Source organism: Euprymna scolopes, chromosome 20 (genome assembly GCF_053919585.1).
Source record: "Euprymna scolopes isolate OS-2025 chromosome 20, ASM5391958v1, whole genome shotgun sequence".
Taxonomy (NCBI): domain Eukaryota; kingdom Metazoa; phylum Mollusca; class Cephalopoda; order Sepiida; family Sepiolidae; genus Euprymna; species Euprymna scolopes.
This window is the reverse complement of record NC_136501.1, coordinates 23023706-23045926: the sequence shown is the minus strand read 5'-3', so window position 1 is coordinate 23045926 and position 22221 is coordinate 23023706. Positions and strand designations below refer to the sequence as shown.

General features: G+C 33.6%; 1 protein-coding gene across 1 annotated transcript in view; it reads left to right on the top strand.

The window, feature by feature from the left end:
* The window catches only part of LOC145241362 (homogentisate 1,2-dioxygenase-like), a 98294-nt gene extending 81430 nt beyond the window's left edge, over positions 1-16864 (top strand). Inside the window, exons 13-16 of the mRNA XM_080104235.1 lie at positions 412-464; positions 6491-6619; positions 8926-9064; positions 16561-16864. Coding sequence (XP_079960361.1) covers positions 412-464; positions 6491-6619; positions 8926-9064; positions 16561-16592 — 353 coding nt within the window. The 3' untranslated portion in view covers positions 16593-16864. The remainder of the gene's footprint in view (positions 1-411; positions 465-6490; positions 6620-8925; positions 9065-16560) is intronic.
* The last annotated feature ends 5357 nt before the right edge of the window (positions 16865-22221 follow it).

The window sequence follows — 22221 nt, the reverse complement described above, 5'->3', positions numbered from 1 at the left end:
AAGTTTGTTGAAAGTTTATTTTTGAGTTAAATAAAGGCTGATGTTCAGGAAGGGACTTAGTAGCAAAGAATATGTCCAGAAGTTTGGACGAGGAAAAATGTTAGAGAACCCATGAGTACAGCCATTTTTATTTGTTGTGATCTATAGATTTTGTTTTAGTAGTAGTTTTACCATTAATAAATAGCAACAGACTATTAAGTTTTAAATAAACAACAAAAATTAAAAGAATCGTTTTTGGAATTGGGAATTAGGTTAAAATTTTTCAGACTCTGATACCAATTATACCTACTAATTTTCTGATTTTATTTCTGATTTATAATTTCAATAATAATTTATAATGGAAACATTATTTTAAACTTTCATAATTTATGATGAAAATATTTAAAAATATTTTGTTTTAATCTCTTACAGGAAACTGCATGTCTGAGTTTATGGGTTTGATTAAAGGATCCTATGAAGCAAAGGTAAGTCTACACTTGAAATTCCCACCAATTTTCTCTTTTTATTTTATTTATTTTATTTTTTTTTAATTTATTTATTTTTTTTATTTCTATAAATTTTCAAATTCCAACTTTAATCTTGTCTTGTAAACATAAAATTCAAAATCATTCATATATATAATATATATATATATATATATATATATATAATATAAACTAACATAAAAAATATAAAATAGTGATGGGACAATTCTAATATTTTTCCCGATTCGATACAATTACCACTTCCGTACTAAAATTTCTGATTCTGATACAATTTCTGATTTTTTATAAATCTCCAAATATATTACTATAAAGTTATTTTTCCCGATTATTGTAAAAACACACTTGTAAGGGGGAGGGATCTATCGATTTTAGTTTTAATGAAAGATTAATGTCAATAGATATTTATTTTATTATTACTACTAGCAGTGGAAGATTTTTATTAAACAAAATCAAATAAAGATAATTAAAGGAATCATTTTAGCATCAGAAAATACACAAATTTTTCTGACACCAATTCCGATATCCCGAAAAGTCCCAATTCTGATTCCAATTAATTCTCCCAACACATATATATATATATATATATATATATATATATATATATATATATATATATATATATATATAAACTTTAAATTTATCTGCAATATATTGAGTACAGTACAAGAATTTCTTAAATGAATTTTAAAAGTTGAAGAAAGATACCATTATTCGAGGTCTTGAACATCTCTACAAGAGATTCTGTCTGTTTGTTTGTCACATTTGAAATAACCTTTTCATTGAAATGCAAAATGAATGCAGGCATTTTTAATATTAAAAGTAAACGACATCACGTATTCAGTATTTTTTGTATATATTAAATTTCTGAAAACTTTTTGGAATTTCCAAATATTTCCTATCTCTCCATTTTTCCAACAATCACTTACCTTTCATAATCTCTCTTTGACGGAATGGTCATTACTGACCAGCCATGGCACTCTTCATGAATCGCCGCCATTGACTCCAGTTCTTCGCTATTTTGAGCAACTCAGCCATGCTAATGTCGGCAATGTTCTTGGTTTTGGTCTTTAATGTCCTTTTTTGCCAGGAGTTGTACCAAAGAGCAGATATTTTGTTAGGCCCCCTGTTTTGGGCACATGTCCCAAAAATCGCAGTTTCCTGTCATTGATGTTGTTCAGCAGGCTTCTCCGGAACCCATTTGTTTGTACATTTGTCTACTCAGCTTACACGAAAATATGTACGTGAGCACCATAATTCAAAAGCAGCAATTTTCTTTCTGTTGACTTTCTTTAAGACGCAACATTCTGCTGTGTATGTTTTTTTAATATTGAATTTGAAATATGTTTATCCTTCTTGGTTATCTGTTCACCCTTTACACATCTACATATAACGCGAGACAACCAAAATAGAGATTGGATATTTTATAAGGGTGACACGTCATAACAAAATGGTTCGTCAAGATTTGTATCGTTTTTAAAAATGAATAAAAACACGGTTACTGGAACCTAAATTTCTATTATTTATTTATACATGCTCTGGAAGTAAAAAATGAACATCCATTGATCTTTAATCTTGAAAGTTTGACTATTGATATATATATATATATATATATATATATATACACACACACACACACACTTAATTTATTTAATTAATTATTAGCTATCATGACAGGACACTTAAATAATTTATACTTATTTTTCAAAATTGTACTTCTAAAAAAGATGACGTCTAACCATAATTAAAAAAAAAAAAACTTTGTTCTTCAAGGGAACTGTATTTTATGTATCCTGTTTCAATATGAGTGTTGCTTCTTTCGTCTTTATTTTCTGATGTTTGCGGAAATGATCTTTAGACTTCTGAAAGAAAATGATATATAAAATGATAGATGCATAATGTGCACAGTGACAAGCAAGAAAACAATTTCATTAAAGTTTTAATATAACATAGATTTTAATGTTGTTATAAATTCTATTTCTTCTCCAGTCTTAGGGGAGTCTACTCATAGAAATAGGTAAATTGTTTGCGTAATTATCTTCATGATATTTTAGAGAAGGGATACACGCACATACATACACATACGTAGATACATATACATACACACTTACATAGATACACGCACATACATACACACATATACACACACACTTACATAGATACGTACATACATACACACACTTACGTAGATACATATATATACACCCACACATTTACGTATAGACGTACATACACACACACACATACATATACACCCCAACACTTACGTAGATACACACATATACATCCACACACTTACGTATGTACGTACATATACACACATGTACATACATATACACACACGTACGTACATACATACATATACACACACGTACGTACATACATACATATACACACACGTACGTGCATACATACATATACACACACTTACGTACATATACACACACTCACGTACATATGCACACACTTACCTACGTACATATGCACACACTTACCTACGTACATATGCACACACTTACCTACGTACATATGCACACACTTACCTACGTACATATGCACACACTTACCTACGTACATATGCACACACTTACCTACGTACATATGCACACACTTACCTACGTACATACACACACACACACTTATGTACGTACATACATATACACACACACACACACTTATGTACGTACATACATATACACACACACACACTTATGTACGTACATACATATACACATACACAAACTTACGTACGTACATAGATATACGCACGCACACACCCTTACGTACGTACATAGATATATATACACACACACACCCGTACGTACATACATATATGCACACACACACACATCCGTACGTACATACATACACACACACACACACCTGTACGTACATACATACACACACACACACACCCTTACGTACGTACATACATATATACACACACACCCTTACGTACGTACATACATATATACACACACACCCTTACGTACGTACATACATATATATACACACACACCCTTACGTACGTACATACATATATACACACACACCCTTACGTACGTACGTACATACATATATACACACACGCTTACGTACGTACATACATATATACACACACACCCTTACGTACGTACATACATATATACACACACACCCTTACGTACGTACATACATATATACACACACACCCTTACGTACGTACATACATATATACACACACACCCTTACGTACGTACATACATATATACACACACACACCCTTACGTACGTACATACATATATACACACACACACCCTTACGTACGTACATGCATATATACACACACACACCCTTACGTACGTACATGCATATATACACACACACCCTTACGTACGTACATGCATATATACACACACACCCTTACGTACGTACATGCATATATACACACACACCCTTACGTACGTACATGCATATATACACACACACCCTTACGTACGTACATGCATATATACACACACACCCTTACGTACGTACATGCATATATACACACACACCCTTACGTACGTACATGCATATATACACACACACCCTTACGTACGTACATGCATATATACACACACACCCTTACGTACGTACATGCATATATACACACACACCCTTACGTACGTACATGCATATATACACACACACCCTTACGTACGTACATGCATATATACACACACACCCTTACGTACGTACATGCATATATACACACACACCCTTACGTACGTACATGCATATATACACACACACCCTTACGTACGTACATGCATATATACACACACACCCTTACGTACGTACATGCATATATACACACACACCCTTACGTACGTACATGCATATATACACACACACCCTTACGTACGTACATGCATATATACACACACACCCTTACGTACGTACATGCATATATACACACACACCCTTACGTACGTACATGCATATATACACACACACCCTTACGTACGTACATGCATATATACACACACACCCTTACGTACGTACATGCATATATACACACACACCCTTACGTACGTACATGCATATATACACACACACCCTTACGTACGTACATGCATATATACACACACACCCTTACGTACGTACATGCATATATACACACACACCCTTACGTACGTACATGCTAACATGCATATATACACACACACCCTTACGTACGTACATGCTAACATGCATATATACACACACACACTTACGTACATGCTAATATGCATATATACACACACACACTTACGTACATGCTAACATGCATATATACACACACACACTTACGTACATGCTAACATGCATATATACACACACACACTTACCTACATGCTAACATGCATATATACACACACACACTTACGTACATGCTAACATGCATATATACACACACACACTTACGTACATGCTAACATGCATATATACACACACACACACTTACGTACATGCTAACATGCATATATACACACACACACACTTACGTACATGCTAACATGCATATATACACACACACACTTACATACATGCTAACATGCATATATACACACACACACTTATGTACATGCTAACATGCATATATACACACACACACTTATGTACATGCTAACATGCATATATACACACACACACTTATGTACATGCTAACATGCATATATACACACACACACGTACGTACATGCTAACATGCATATATACACACACACACGTACGTACATGCTAACATGCATATATACACACACACACTTACGTACATGCTAACATGCATATATACACACACACACTTACGTACATGCTAACATGCATATATACACACACACACTTACGTACATGCTAACATGCATATATACACACACACACTTACGTACATGCTAACATGCATATATACACACACACACTTACGTACATGCTAACATGCATATATACACACACACACTTACGTACATGCTAACATGCATATATACACACACACACTTACGTACATGCTAACATGCATATATACACACACACACTTACGTACATGCTAACATGCATATATACACACACACACTTACGTACATGCTAACATGCATATATACACACACACACTTACGTACATGCTAACATGCATATATACACACACACACTTATGTACATGCTAACATACATATACACACACACACTTATGTACATGCTAACATACATATACACACACACACTTATGTACATGCTAACATACATATACACACACACACTTATGTACATGCTAACATACATATACACACACACACACTTATGTACATGCTAACATACATATACACACACACACACTTATGTACATGCTAACATACATATACACACACACACACTTATGTACATGCTAACATACATATACACACACACACACACTTATGTACATGCTAACATACATATACACACACACACACACTTATGTACATGCTAACATACATATACACACACACACACACTTATGTACATGCTAACATACATATACACACACACACACACTTATGTACATGCTAACATACATATACACACACACACACACTTATGTACATGCTAACATACATATACACACACACACACTTATGTACATGCTAACATACATATATACACACACACACTTATGTACATGCTAACATACATATATACACACACACACTTATGTACATGCTAACATACATATATACACACACACACTTATGTACATGCTAACATACATATATACACACACACACACTTATGTACATGCTAACATACATATATACACACACACACTTATGTACATGCTAACATACATATATACACACACACACTTATGTACATGCTAACATACATATATACACACACACACACTTATGTACATGCTAACATACATATATACACACACACACACTTATGTACATGCTAACATACATATACACACACATAAATATTATTACTCATCATTATTATCTAAATGTTTAATTTTTTGTAATTCTAGGAATCTGGTTTCCTTCCTGGCGGAGGTTCTCTCCACAGCATGATGACCCCTCATGGACCAGATGCCGAATGTTTTGAAAAGGCTTCCACGATGGAACTAAAACCACAGAAAATTGCAGAAGGCACTATGGTTAGTCTTTACTCGGCTAATTTAATTATATTTTTTTTCAGGCAAAAAGCAAGGAATGTAAAATAGTCCCTTTTTTTCTATACTTTGTCTTCAAATCAAAAGCTTTGCGTTGATAAAGAAATAAGAACAAGAAATGTTCTTTTCTATAACTAACAATCGATTGTGTGTCGACTGTTGACATTCCTTTTAGCATACTTAGCATATGGTTAGAATGAACTCCCCAACTCCAAGCTGAGGGAGCAGAAAAAGGTGACACATCCATTTTCTTCAATGGGCAAATCTGTTCTCTTGATTTTCCTCTTGATATATAATGTACGTCTACAATTGATTTTTATGCATTCTCTAATCAGTAGCAAATTTTTTACAATTTAGATTTTAGTCTCAACCTTGCAATACTCCAAACAATCGCAGTCATATTCCAAATGTGACATTAATCCACAAACCTTTATCTACATCACATTACCATCTATCATTTCTATTCACTATCTTGTTTTTTCCAATGATTCAGGATAATCTCATTACATCACGATGAACAAACATAGAATAAAACATCACAAAATGAGAAGATAATGCCTGGAAGGATAGTATCATGGCAGTAGAATATATACTCTACTACCTTCTAGCACTACATTTCAGCACTGAAAGATAGTGCATTGGTCGGAAATAGTACAGGAAGTAGTGTCATTATTTTCATGGCAAATGCTCGTCTGATCTCCAATCTATGGTCCTCCCCCCTTGTCTAACTTTCACAGAAAACTCTTGTCTAGTTAAAACCACTATCAATAATTTCCCCCACTGTTTATCAGTACCTAAGCTTAAATGTAGATTCCATGAATAAGGCTTCTTTCTTAGAACTGCACGCCTGTGGAACTCTCTTCTGTTTCCCTGCTTTCCAGCTGATTACAATATGGCCGGTAAACAAGTTCTTGATGAGCCGTCCCCTTAAGAAATCCAATTTACCAAATTTCCACTACTAATGATTTCTACGCTATTGTCCCATTGACTAATGTACATTCATTAATCCTTATCCTTAAGTCGCTCTGGGCCTTGATAAGTGGTGACTCCTTTGTAAAAAAAAAAAAAAATAAATAAAAATAATGTTGCTCTAAAAGGTAGTACAATGGTACAATTAATCAAGCTAATAGCATGATTCAGCTTCAAACAGATATCAAATCTCGGGTTTGTATTACTGTACACGCAGATTCGAAAAAGTTGTCCAAAAAGAAATATATAACAAATAAATGTTATCAAAGGCAAGATAAGTTACTTTTCTACCAAACTGGATATATTTTTCGTGTTTTTATTCAATGTAACATGTTTATTCAGCTCGAAAACCATACAGTGTTTACCGATGTATTGGAACATTCAAGATGGCGTCTGATTCTCTCTTTAACACGGTAAGTTTGGGAAAAGATGTTATAAATAAAAAAACGGATAAAATACTGTTAAAAACTCGCTCAATATATGTTACCGTGACATAGATTGACATATATTCGCCAGGTTTTTAATAGTATTTTGTATAGTTTTTTATTTATAACACCTTTTTCCAAACTTACCGTGTTAAAGAGGGTGTGAGACGCCATCTTGAATTTTCGAATACATCGGTAAACACTGTATGGTTTTCGAGCTGAATAAATATGTTACATTGAATAAAAACACAAAAAATATATCCAGTTTGGTAGAAAAGTAACTTATCTTGCCTTTGATAACATTTATTTGTTATATATTTGTTTTTGGACAACTTTTTCGAATCTATGTGTACAGTAATACAAACCCTAAATCTCAATTAGTAACAGATAATACATTTTAATTTTTTTCTTGAACAAAAGTATGTCTGATGATTAGCTCTTTTCCTTTTCTAGAAACGTGCGAATAATACTCAAGACGAGGACAGTAGTCCAAATAATCCGAAGCAAACGTTAAAAATTTTAATTTTATCTTCAAGCCTGCATTACTCAAAACAAGTCGCATTTTAAATGCGACGCCTACCCACACTCATGACATACATCACATTCAGTTTGAAATAGCATTTTCATTGGTCTGTCACATTTCAGTTTGAAATAGCATTTTCGTTGGTCTGTCACATTTCAGTTTGAAATAGTATTTTAGTTAGTCTGTTACATTTCAGTTTGAAATAGTATTTTAGTTAGTCTGTCACATTTCAGTTTGAAATAGCATTTTCGTTGGTCTGTCACATTCTAGTTTGAAATAGTATTTTAGTTAGTCTGTCACATTTCAGTTTGAAACATCATTTTCATCACTAAAATTAAATGGACACATTTTTAAAAATCTTTTTTTTTTTGTAGGCTTTTATGTTTGAATCTTCATTAAGTATGGCCATCACCAAGTGGGGTAACGAGACATGTCAAAAAGTGGACCACGAATATTACGAATGTTGGCAACCAATCAAAAAACACTTCAACCCAGCATGGAAGAAAAGTGACGGTAAAAACAAAACAGAACTTTTCCTTTCAAAGTTTCTTTTAAAAATTAATATTCAAAAAAATATCTCAAACAATCTTTCAAGAAAGCATTTCTCCAAAATTTTACTAAACTCAAATGTGAAATATGAGATTGGAATTTCAAGTCTTATCTAGCATTTCATGTTGTTTCCACTTTTATTTCTTTTTATTCATCTTTTTAAAATTGTGCAAGTTTAACCTAATGGAATAAATCAAATGTTTGAACCTTGACAGTTGGTGCCTGGTGCTACCAGATCAGACTGTTTATTGGCTTCCTGAGATGAAATGCACCTACATTGATGTTCCTTTTTGTTTTTCTATTTTCTTTTGTAAAACTTATGTTCTACAAAACCAAAAATAAAAACTGCCCCCTTCCCTTCGCGCCCCTTTCTAAAAAAAAAATCGATCCCCACAAAATGCTGAATACTAGTAAAGGAGTAATCAGGAGTTCAGAACTATCACTGTGTTCCTTGGAAGAAATTAAAATTAACCTAAAAAATCAAAATGTTATCGATGTAAAAAGGATCTAAATTAAAAAAAAAATGGTGAAATCATCGATACAAACTCCTATATTCTAACATTTGATGCCCATAAAATTCCAAGTAACATTAAAATAGGATACGAAAACATAAATATAGACCCATATATACCAAACCTTCTCAGATGCTACAAATGTCAAAGGTACGGACACCATCGAGACCGGTGCACACGCTCTCCAGTATGCATGAGGTGTGGAGAAAACGAGACCCATACAGATTGCCAAAAAAGCCAAAATGTATTAACTGCCAAAAAGACCATAGTGCAAATTCAAAAGAATATGATAAATGGAAGAAAGAAAAAGAAATTATTAAAATAAAATATACAAAAAATATAACCTTCCAAGAAGCTCATAACCTAGCTGGAAATATAAAATAATCAGAAATAACAAAAAAAACATACAGCATACCACCGGACCAAATAACCAAACAATAAAAGCAAACCTATTAAACATCAAACCAGAAGACATTATGAAATTACTCAATGAAGTAAGGGAACTAATGGAAGAATTCAAAAAGAAAAAACTATAAAACAAATAAACAACAAAAATAAAGATTACAAAACTGAAAACTCCCAAACCAAAAACAGAACCAAAAAGCAGAACCAACAAACCAAAAAACTCAAATTAAATCAAAGAAAAAACTCACCAAATGAAAACAACCCTCCTAAACAAACAAAACGAAACATCACCATCATCACCCAATAAAACGAAAACTAAAGGAAAAACAATTAACAAACCAAGATCTAGATCCCAATCAACCTCAAGGGGAGGAAACAAAATAGAAACACTGGAGGAGATGGAGGTAGAAGATAAAACACCCACAGACAAATAAAAAAGAAACAAAAAAGCACACAGAAGAATAATAGCACAAAATTTAAAACCAACCATGGGGAAAAAATAATCCAATGGAACTGTCGTGGTTTGAAAGCAAATCTGAATGAACTACAACTATTAATAATACAGAAACAACCTACAATAATCTGCCTTCAAGAAACCTTTCTGAAACACAACAGCATCAACATCAAGAACTTCCAATCCTTCAACTACACTCATAATTCTGGAGGCAGAGCCTCAGGGGGTGTGTCAGTTCTGATCCGAAACGACACACCCCACAGTAAAGTAAATATCACTACAAATATCCAAGCAATTGCCATCAAGGCCACTCTGCACAAAACTATAACAGTATGCTCTACATATATCCCATCAAACGAAGATATAGACAAAGACAAATTGAAAAAACTAATCAATCAACTACCCAAATGCTTCATCCTGTTAGATGACTTTAATAGCCACAATATACGATGGGGGTGTAAGCACATTAACAAAAAAGGCAAAACAATAGAAGAAATCATTAACGAAAACAATATACAACAGTTCACCCACATACATCAGTTCAGCTAATGAAAATTACTCCGCCATTGATATAAGTATGTGTGACCCCAAAATATATTTGGATTTCAGTTGGATTGTGCATAATGACACCTGTGGCAGCGACCATTTCCCAATTCTAATTGAAACTCCCGAAGACAGTAGTCAAAAAAAAATCCACAATGGAACCTAAACAAGGCCAACTGGCAAATATTCAAGGAAAAATGCAAAACTAGTTTGAACCACATCGAAACTATTCATGACACAGTAGAATCTTTTACCAAAACACTGATAGAAATAGCAAATAAGTGCATCCTAAAAACCTCAACAAAAAACACAACAGACTTTTATTCAATACTAAATGTCAACAAGCTATCAAGTTATGGAAAGCTGCCCTAAAAAAATTCCAGAAAAAAACCTACTACTCCAAATCTTATAGAATACAAGCAAAACAGAGCTAAAGCCCGTAAGGTTATAAGAGAAAAAAAAGAATGCTGGCAAAATTATGTCAGCAAACTGAATTCCTCTACTGAATTAATAAAATTTCAGGTAAACAACAATCCACACCAATCAAACACCTCGTCATAAATAACTCCAACACAACTGATAAAAAAAAATATAGCAGACTTGCTAGCTGAAACTTTTTCAGAAAATTCTTCTAACCAAAACTACAGTACAAAATTTACAATAATAAAACAAAATGCAGATGTGACACGATGAGGATCAGGCGATGCCGGGAGACCTTGCTAGTTGATTAAAGAACAGTTTGTAGTCTGGGTGACCCATTGACACGAATTCAGGAGAATTCGCACGGCTGGACTCTAATGATGATGATGATGGTTTGATGTTGTTTTTAACAGAATACATCTGCTTCTTGGTGGATAATCAAAATGATCTCCCCTCCCCGGGAATGGATACTACAGCGCATGTCAACGCCAGAATAAGTCATAAAAATAATTCCGAAAATTAACAGATGGACTCGTGCGTTGAGGGACCACCCGGGCTGGCATGCGTGGCAAAGACCTTGTGTTAATTAGACGTGATGGCTCGTATTCCGGTGAGGGGACGTTATCTCCTTACTGACATGTTGAGAGAGGGGTGGGTGGAGAGAAGATGAGAGAGGAAAATCTCTTCCTTCCTTTTTTCTTTTGCTTCAATAAATGTAAAGGTCATTTTTTTATTATTTACTTTTCTTTCTTTTCTGCGACCAAGCGGTCAGGGCTCGGCAGGCCCTTACTGCCCCCCCCCCCTCTCCGAACAAAGGCGCGGCCGCTGATTGGTTGATCGCCACTTGTGGGCATATTTGGAGACGTGCGGGGGGGGGGGGGGGGGTTACAGCTAGCGATATTGATAAAAGGAAGTGAGGAGATGTAAGAGACTTTTTTTCGCCACGCGCCTGGCGGCACACCTCCGATACGTGTGTCTCTGACCTCCCCGTATACTGACAGTAGAAAAGACGAAGTACTTGGTAAAAGAAAGAAAAAAACTGCCAGCCACCTGTTTGCATGACCAAGCCAGCATGTACTATTAAAGTCCAGAGCAATAATTATTTTATGTTAAGAAAAGCCAATTAAGCTTTGACTTTTTTCTTTATTTGAAAACACACTTGTTGAATGCAATATATTTCTCAGATAGCCAAGGTGATCGTTTGAAAGCTGATTCAAAAGCGGAACCGGAGAGCGAACGACAGCGACGAATTCAACCACTAGACGAAAACACGGGTGACGCCACAGGTATCGGCTACAGCTGTATCTCAACCCCCAAGCCTGTGCACCTGAGCTGCCCTGTAGGGGTTACAACAGTACAAAATTTACAACAATAAAAGAAAATGCAGAGAAATATAAATTCGACTTCAAATCAAAAAACCTTGAAAACTATAATAAACTTCTTTCACTAACTGAACTAGAAGATCCCATAACATTGCTGTAGGACCAGATGAAATTCACTACGAATTCCTGAGAAAACTACCTACTGAAACACTAAAACTTCTATTAAAAATCTTTAACAGAATATGGATAGAAGGCGAATTCCCAGATATATGGAGATTAACCACAATAATAGCAATCCCCAAACCAGGAAAAGAAAACTCAAACCTGCAAAACTATAGAACAAATTAACAAACCAGTTGTTTGTGTAAAACAATGAAGAGAATAGCCAATGACAGACTAGTGTGGTACTTAGAATCCAACAACATTATCTCTAACCTACAGTGCAGCTTCCGTAACAAAAGTACAATCGATCACCTGATTCGCCGAGAAACAGTTGTAAGAGAAGCATTTATAAGGAACGAACCCCTCTCCGCAATCTTCTTTGAATTGGAGAAAGCATATGACTGTACCTGGAAATTTGGAATAATGAAACCTCAATCTAAAAGGCAGGCAACCACAATTTATAAAGGTTTTTTATCAGATTGGAAATTTAAAGTCTGCATTGGATCAACCTATTCAGCTACCAACATCCAAGAAGAGGGAGTCCCACAAGGGAGTATTTTATCTGTAACCTTATTTAGCGTTAAAATAAACAACATAACAAAGTGCCATACTCCCAGTCTTTATATGCGGATGACCTCTTGATACATTGCAGGTCAAAATATATACATACCATAGAACGCAAGCTCCAACAATGCCTGAATAGATTAAAAACGTGGTCAATAGAAAATGGATTTAAATTCTCTGAAACAAAAACCAAATGTGTACACTTCTGCCAAATGAGGAAACTCCATAACGACCCTTGTTTGAAACTTGAAAATACAGAAATTCCCATTGTAGACGAATATAAATTCCTAGGTTTGACATTTGATAAAAAAAACTGACATTCATCCCCCACCTGAAGAACCTGAAAACAAACTGCAATAAAAGACTGCAGCTGCTGCACATTAGTCCACACAGAATGGGGTACAGATCAAAAAACCCTTCTGAAATCATACAGGTCATTGGTCAGGTCAAAACTTGACTATGGATGTTTCATTTATTGGTCGGCCAGAAGAACTTACTTAAAAACATTAGACCCGATCTACCACGGAGAGCTGAGACTGGTACTGGGAGCCTTCAGAACGTCCCCAGTGGAAAGTCTACACGTAGAGGCCAATGAGATACCAGCAGATATAAGGAGCCATAAATTAGCTACCCAATACTATACTAAACTAAAATCATGTCCAAACAATCCTGCATACAATGACACATTCCATCGAAGACACAGTGAACTATTCGACGCAAAAGAAAAAGCTATAAAACCCTTCAGCCTACGAATGAAAACGATATTACAAGAATCAGAGATAACTCAAAATATCCATGATCATACACTGTCTAAAATCCCACCTTGGATACTCAAAAAAACCCAAAATGATCTTCGAACTAAGTAAACTCCCCAAAGCAAAAACCCACCCTAACACCTATCAGGAAAAACTCCAGTCATCTGCACATCTATAGATGGCTCTAAGGACCACAACAGGACAGCATGTGCAGCTGTTCTGAATGGAACAACTATCCAGAAGGCACTACCAACTGAAAGCTCCATTTTCACCGCAGAAGTTTGTGCTATTGACTTTGATCTCAACATTCTAACAAAAGACAAACACAAGAAGTTTATAATTTTCTCAGATTCGCTCTTTGTTCTATCATCATTGAACAATATAAAGCTCGAGAACCCACTAATCACCAAATAGAGTAACCTCGATGACTACCCACAAAGAGGTAATCATGTGCTGGATTCTAAGCCATATCAGAGTGAAAGGTAACGAAAGAGCAGACTTAGCAGCCAAATCAGCTTTAAACCTAAACCCTGAATCCATCAATATTCCTTAGAGACTTAAAATACAAAATCAATAAACTGTTCTATGCAAAATGGCAACAGCGCTGGAATAACACAAATAGCAAGCTCTTCCAGATTAAACCCAACTTAGGAGAATGGGGACCATCCCCACAAAAATCAAGAAAAGAACAAGTGGTTATAGCCAGAACACACATTGGCCACACAAACCTTACTCACTCCTACATACTCACGCAAGAGCAATCACCACAATGCTTAACATGCCAGAAGACCTACACAATAAAACATATCTTTGTGGAATGTGGAGTTTATGCTACTGCGAGAAATCGTTACCTAAAAAACAACAATATGAAAGACATTTTTAAAAACACCTGCACAGATAACATTCTCTCATTTCTGAGAGAGATAAAACTATACAAAAAAATATATCAAGGCCTTACCCAAAAAAACAAAACTTTCAACTAAAACGGATAAAACTTGTTCCCCCCCCCCAAAAAAAGTACTAAGCAAACAAACAAACACTATGGAAAAAAATGAACCAAAACGATTGTCAGCATTAAATGACCCAATAAAGGTCAATATGCTGGTTAAATAAACAAACCAACCAACCGACAGTTGGTGCTGTCAAGATTTAAACATTTTTTTCATAGAAACTTTGAAATTAAATAAAATTTCATAATCTTAATCTATATATAAATCTCACCTGTCTGTTAGTGTGTGTGTGTGTGTATCGCAAAACTTTCGCCACACATGACAAACACTGACAAAATTGGTATCATTAGAAAGATTGGTCTCTCAATCGGCAAATATCCAAAAATTGGCCATCAGCTGGGTCATTTTTTTTACAAGGAGGGGGTCAGTTTTTGCATCAACATTTTTGCAAAGTCATCATACGCCTTGCAATGAGTAAGCTTATTTTGAATGCCCTCAACGTCGTAAGTCGGGGTGGGCATGGCGACTAAAGCATTTCCTTTTTTTTCACCTCCTTTTTCTCTTAGCATTACAAGATTTTTTTAAATTTTTTTTTTATTGAATTTTCACCCCAAACAAGGCACAGTGCCACTTTGAAGCAGGGGGCTACTATCAGGGAATTAATTAGCAGGGTCATTATGAAGGGAGATGAGTAGAGAGATGTTTGTTAACATTACACTTGAACTTTTGCATATCAGTACAGTTGGGAAAGCAGAATCCCAGAAGGGAGTTCCAAAGACCCGCAGTTCTGGGGAAGAAACTATTGGAGTAAAAGGCTTTCTTGCACCTAGGGATCTCTACTGTACAGGGATGAGACTTAGTAGCTTGTCGGGTTTGTTTGAAGCTATCCTCTGCGGCTGTTAAGCATATTGTACAATTGGGCAACACCCGGCGTCCTGCTCATTTAACCCATTAAAAACGAGCAAAAGTTATAGCCCATTACTTAGAATGAGTGCTTTATGCCAAATTGATGACTGGGAATAATTAAATTAGTGTTCATTTTTCCATTAAATACTGATCCCTATTAATCCATAACTATTCATTGAACGAATACCATAATACTTAAGTTTGCACCTTTTTAATAACAAAGTCTGATACGAAATTTCAGCCAGATCGGTCCAGTAGTTTCTGAGAATAAGTGAAACAGACAAACAAAGAGAAATATAGATATTTGCATGAAAATATTTTATTTCGTTTTTTAGATATATAACCAATGTATTTAGCCTATCATTGATCATCATTCTGACTAACATTGAAATGAAATTGAAATGTCATGTTCGACAATAAATATTAGTTGTATTTTTCAAACTGATTTTTTTTTAATCTCTCGACAGATGGCAATGAAATGAAGTCGTACACATTTTAATGAAGAACCAAACGAAATCCGAAATTTTTTTTTTCCCACTTCCTCTGGCAGCTCAAGAAGAAGAAATTTATTTTGATATTTTATTGCTCAGTTTTTGCTATTTTATCCGTTTTTTAAATGATTTCAATCAGCGGCCATGTTTTGCCAACATTTCGTCTTATTTACTTTATTTTTATAAAATCTATGATGGCGAACATTTTTTTTTTATATCGAAAATCTTGGATCGATTCTTCATGTTAATAAACTTTGAATTTTTATCAATTTTAAAAGAATTCTTTGAGAATTTTTTTTTTTTTTTTTAACTAACCAGACCAACTGAAGAAAGAAAGCAAAATGTATTTTTCTAAAGATATATAATCAACGTATTTAGTTTTACTGCAGGCTTTCTGATCATCAGTTTTTAAGGATGGTGAAGTTTTTGGGTTTTGGGGGGGAGGGTTGGGGGGGTACATAATTTGGAGTAATTTTGAAATGAAATGAATTCCATAAAATATTGTTCAAAGATTTTTCTAATGTTTTGATTAAATTATTGAATATTTATGCAGAATAAGGACTGTGCTATTGTTCAAATTTTTTGGACAGTTACGTAAAAAAGCTGAAAAATGCCAAACAGAAGTTTTGTCATTTATTTTTTAAATTATTTTTTGTGCATACGCTGGCCAATTTTTTCAATAAAAATATAATCTTTCTGTTATTACGTAGATAATTCAATGAAAAATTAATTGAAAAATAAAAACAATAGTTTTTTTTTTTTTTTTTTTTTTTTTGTCATGAAGAAAATACAATGAACAATTATTGGACAATTTTATGAAACTTTAATAAAATTCAAATCAATAAAAAAAACATTCATTGTAAGGTAAGTTTCATGAATAAATATTTAAATTTTTTTTAATATATTTTTTTTCTTCAGAAATGCTGAATTTTTTTATATAATAAATCAATGATAGCAAATAATTGTTTTCTTAGATGATGTTGGTTTTTACAATTTCATTTGCACAGGGTTTCACCACTTATGATATTTTATTAATAACTAAACTGCATGGAAAATACAGACGATAACACAGTCATTATTCTGTATGAGTACAGTTTTTTTTTAACTTTATTATCTGGAAGTATACCTGTCCCAAGTCAAGTAAAATTAATTCGCCGAACATGGTAGTTTCACAAAATTTTCATGTCTCCTTACAAAAATTAAAATCAAGATATACCGACACTGAACCTTATGCCTAAAATAATTGTCGATTTTTTTTAACAAATTGAATAGGAAGCTGTATCACAATGAAGTATCACAGTGAATTGATGGAAACCACTAGATTGTTTATATGATTGAGAGTCTAGAAAATAACTTAAATTTAAGGCTTAAGTTTTGTTAAGAAATTGGAATTCAGAGAATCTTAATTTTTTTATGTAAATCGCTCTAAACAAGGTGTGAAGCCACTTTATGTAAGGAGCTAGCGAGAACAAAAGATTATCACAAAGAGATGATATATGCCGATTAACCGTAGTCTTCAGAAGATTAAGGTAGGAGGAAAACAGTCAGCAGGAAGAGTTCCACAAGTTTTCAGTTTGGGGAAATAAGCTGTTGGAATAGGAAGCTGTATTACAATGAGATGTCAAAATTCTCTTCCCTACACCCTCTTTCCCACAGAAGGGACGTTGTAAGCCTATCTTTATTTTGTCGTTATTTCCATGGCAAGTGCCTGTCTGAGCTCCAATCTCTGGTCCCCCCTCGCCAATCTTTCACAAAAAACACCCATCTAGCTGAAACCACTGTCAATAATTTTCCCCACTCTTTGACTGTGCCGAAGTCAAAACGTAGATCCCATGAACAAAGCTCCTTTCTTAGAACTGCATGCCTGTGGAACTCTCTCCTGTTTGCCTGCTTCCCAGCTGACTATAACTTGGATGTCTTCAAGTCCAACATAAACAAATTCTTGATGAACCTCCCCTTAAGTAATCCAATCTATCAATTTTCCATTACTAACGATTACTACAATATTATCCCATTGATTACTGTACACTCATTAACCCTTATCCTCGAGTGGCTTCCGGACCTTGATAAGTGATAACTCCTATGTAAAAAAAAAGTACAGTCCTTATTCTGCATAAGTATTAATTATCGTGGAATTTGTTCAAACCAATAAAGAAGTTTTGATACATCAATAAACAAAATAGCATTTTATCTAAATTTTTATAACAAACACTTTATATTAACTTTTTGGCTACGATTAAAGTGTAATATCTGTTCAAATACTATCTTTTTTTTTTTCTCTCCGATTAGTGAAGGAGAAATCTTTCTAAACTTGAAACTTTTGGGATTTTTTCCTAATCCAGAGTGATCCTTTTTGGGAGTTGGATTTTCCCACATTAAGCACTTACCTTGTATCCAACTCTGCCCTTGTGGGGAGGTAGGTAAATAAGGACTTTACTTATTTTTAGTTATGTTAGAATAAAAAGACAAAATCCGTAATGGTTTTAAGTGCTGAATACAAAATTCAATATATTTTATTGTACTGGGTTTGTCTTAAAAATTAAATTCTGAAACAAACAAAAACGTTTTTAAGTATAAAATGGAAACTAAATATTTTACTTGGAGTTTCAATTATAAGTTAATTTTTTTATTTTATTCTTTTGTGCAAAAAAAAAAAAAAGATTTTGATGTATTTGTCATTTTGTAATTTTTTTAGTAAATTTTTTAAATATTTCTTAAACAAATATAAATATCGTTATGAATGAATATTTAATTTTTTTTAAGAAAGCCAAACGATATAAGATTTTTTTTTTCTTTACAAAGAGATGTTTATTTATCCTTAACGATATGAGCGAGCTTTCACCATACAAGTGATGTGCATACTGAACTTGAAAAGACTTATAAAAAAAAACCCTAAAAAACTGTCTTTTAACAACTCAAGAGATTTATACATCTCTAAGGAGAAAAGTGATTAATAAAAAGAAATCGCTTGATAAAACTCCATTCTAAGCGAAAGCTTTTCATATCTTTCAAAGTAAATAAACATCTTTTAAAGAAAAAAAAAACAAACTTATATCGTTTGGCTTTCTTAAAAAAAAAGAAGTTTCTATTCATTCATGATATTTAAAAAAAATAAAAATAAAAATAACACCTTATTTCTTAGTAAATTTTAAAAATATTTGTTCAACAAATAAATTATTTAATCATTGTGGGTTGTTGTTTTATTTATTTTTGTATTTGGAGAGATGTTCTTTGGTAATGTAGTTGAATTAACAAACGAAAAAGATGAATAAAAACATGAATTTTTTATGAATGGGTCATAACTAGGGCTAGGACAACAGCATATTCTTGTCATTGTTTTGACTCTCTGGTGTATACCCGTTGATATCTTATATGCTTTTCTATAGTGATGTGGTTCTCAGTTGATTAACTGTGCCGGATATATACTCGAGAGTCAAAACAATGAAAAGAATATGCTGCTGTCCTATCTCTAGTCATAACGCAACAAGAATATTTGAATGAAAGCAAGAAAATATGAATTAACAAATAAAATTTATTTATATCAACAATTTTACAGAAATGCGAACTATACTTTGAAAGATCAGTTTGTTGAAGTTTTGAAGTTCTTAAATAAGAAGTAGACAAAGGCATCAAAAACTTTTATTTCAAAGTTATGACGTGTAAGTTTACCTTCTAGGTGGCTGTGTTCACTGGATATATAACAGGAATTTCAGCATGTCGAACACCTGTGTCCTTTTATCTCTGTGACATCGCTTCATGCAGCAGGCTTGGTATTTGCATATCTTTATGCGGCTGCTGCTAGCGTCAGCAGCACTGGTACACTTTATCACTACAAAAGGATTCTCCCTTCAAGTAAAACCACAATCCCAGCGGAAAACAAGTAACAATGTTTTATTCTGTAAGGTTACAATGGTATTTCTCCACCAAACTACCAACTCTGAAATCGACCAGATGAAAACACAAGTTCAACCAAACACATCTATTTCTGTGACCTGCACAAACCCAACTGATATTCCAACCTGCTCTGCTGAAATATGTGTCATTTAGAATAGACCATAGTCAGTCCACTTGAAAAAAAAGCTAAGCTGCTTATCTATGGACATAAATTTTCTGCCACAGGTTGACCCATATCTGGAGGAACATGAATTTTCTGAGACTAGTGGCTCATAATTATAACACTGGAAATGTATCCAGGAAAATATTGTTATTTCAAAGATGTTCATCCATTTTTGGATGATCTCTTTTCTCTTAACTAAATATTTCTCCTATTGCAGACCTGTTGTCTGTATACATTGCTATTTGGCATTGGTTATCTAGAAAAGTCCGACACTTGCTGCAAGCCTGTTTGTCTAAAATCATAAAAAAAATGTATCCAATACAAAATATTCCTAAAAAGGTTTTTATTTATATTTCAATAAATCTTAAATACAAAAACCTTTTGGGGAATATTTTATATTCGATACGTTTGTTTTATTTTTTATTTTTATTTTAGTCAAACAGGCTCGCAGCAAATGAGACAATGGTTACTTTTTCCTTAATCTGCTTTGAGAGATTTTTTTAAAATAAAACTGATGCTTATGTAAAGTTAACAAGGAACTCTGGTGTTGCCTGGAATGACGTGAATAACAAACAAGTAAAAAAAAAAATGTGCAGCATTTTTTGGTTTTTGTTCAGAATTCTGATATTAAAAGAAAAATCTATATGTATGTACCCATAACAAAACAAAAATATCATATTCCAAAAATTATATAAATTGATCAAGCATTTTTATATAAAAAAATTATTTTTAAGCAGCTAATGGGAATTTGTAGGCATTGGATATTGGTAGGTGACCTCGGGAAGAGAAACATCTGATGAGTTGCACACCTGCAGATGGATTCCATATATGGAATGTGGGACTTTCCACCATTGTCTAATAAAATGCATAATTTGGCCAAGAAGTATGTGAAAGGATATCGGTCAAAGGATTGAAACAATAGACAACGGGAAATATTAAATATACCAATAGGAAAAGAATGTTTATATAAATGGTTACAAAGAAAAAGTGGGTCAGTCAGTCAGAGAAGCAACGCTGTCAGATTTCTTCACCGCCAACAACTGACCCAACCACCCACCAACCTCGCATACCTTCATAAATGTCAAAACACCAGTAATAGCTTATTAGAAGCTGATTTGTTGGTGTGAAATAAAAAGCAAAATATTATTTTATAGATCAACTGTGTTGTGTTTTACTCATTGTCAGTGTGCATATATCTTAGACCAGTGACAAAAGTAGATTTCACAATTATATAGACTAGAAAGTGCATTTCGAAAAACTGGCTATAGCAAATACATAACACAATGTAAATTTTACAAGTTTAGATTATCGAATTATCTTCCTTTCATTTCATTTTTTTTTTTAAATTTAGATTGTTTTCAAAATGGCATGTTCTTCTGTTACAAAATATAAAATTTGATCAATTTACATGATTTTTTTTTGTGTACAATATTTTCTTTCCGTCACAGGAACATACATCGTACAGATTTTTCTTTGTTGGGGGAATTCTAGACAAGCACTCAGGTGCAATGTAATGTTCGGAAGCCATCAATATAGTTTTGTGAAAAAACGTTTTATTAAAATTTTGAGTATTGTTTGAT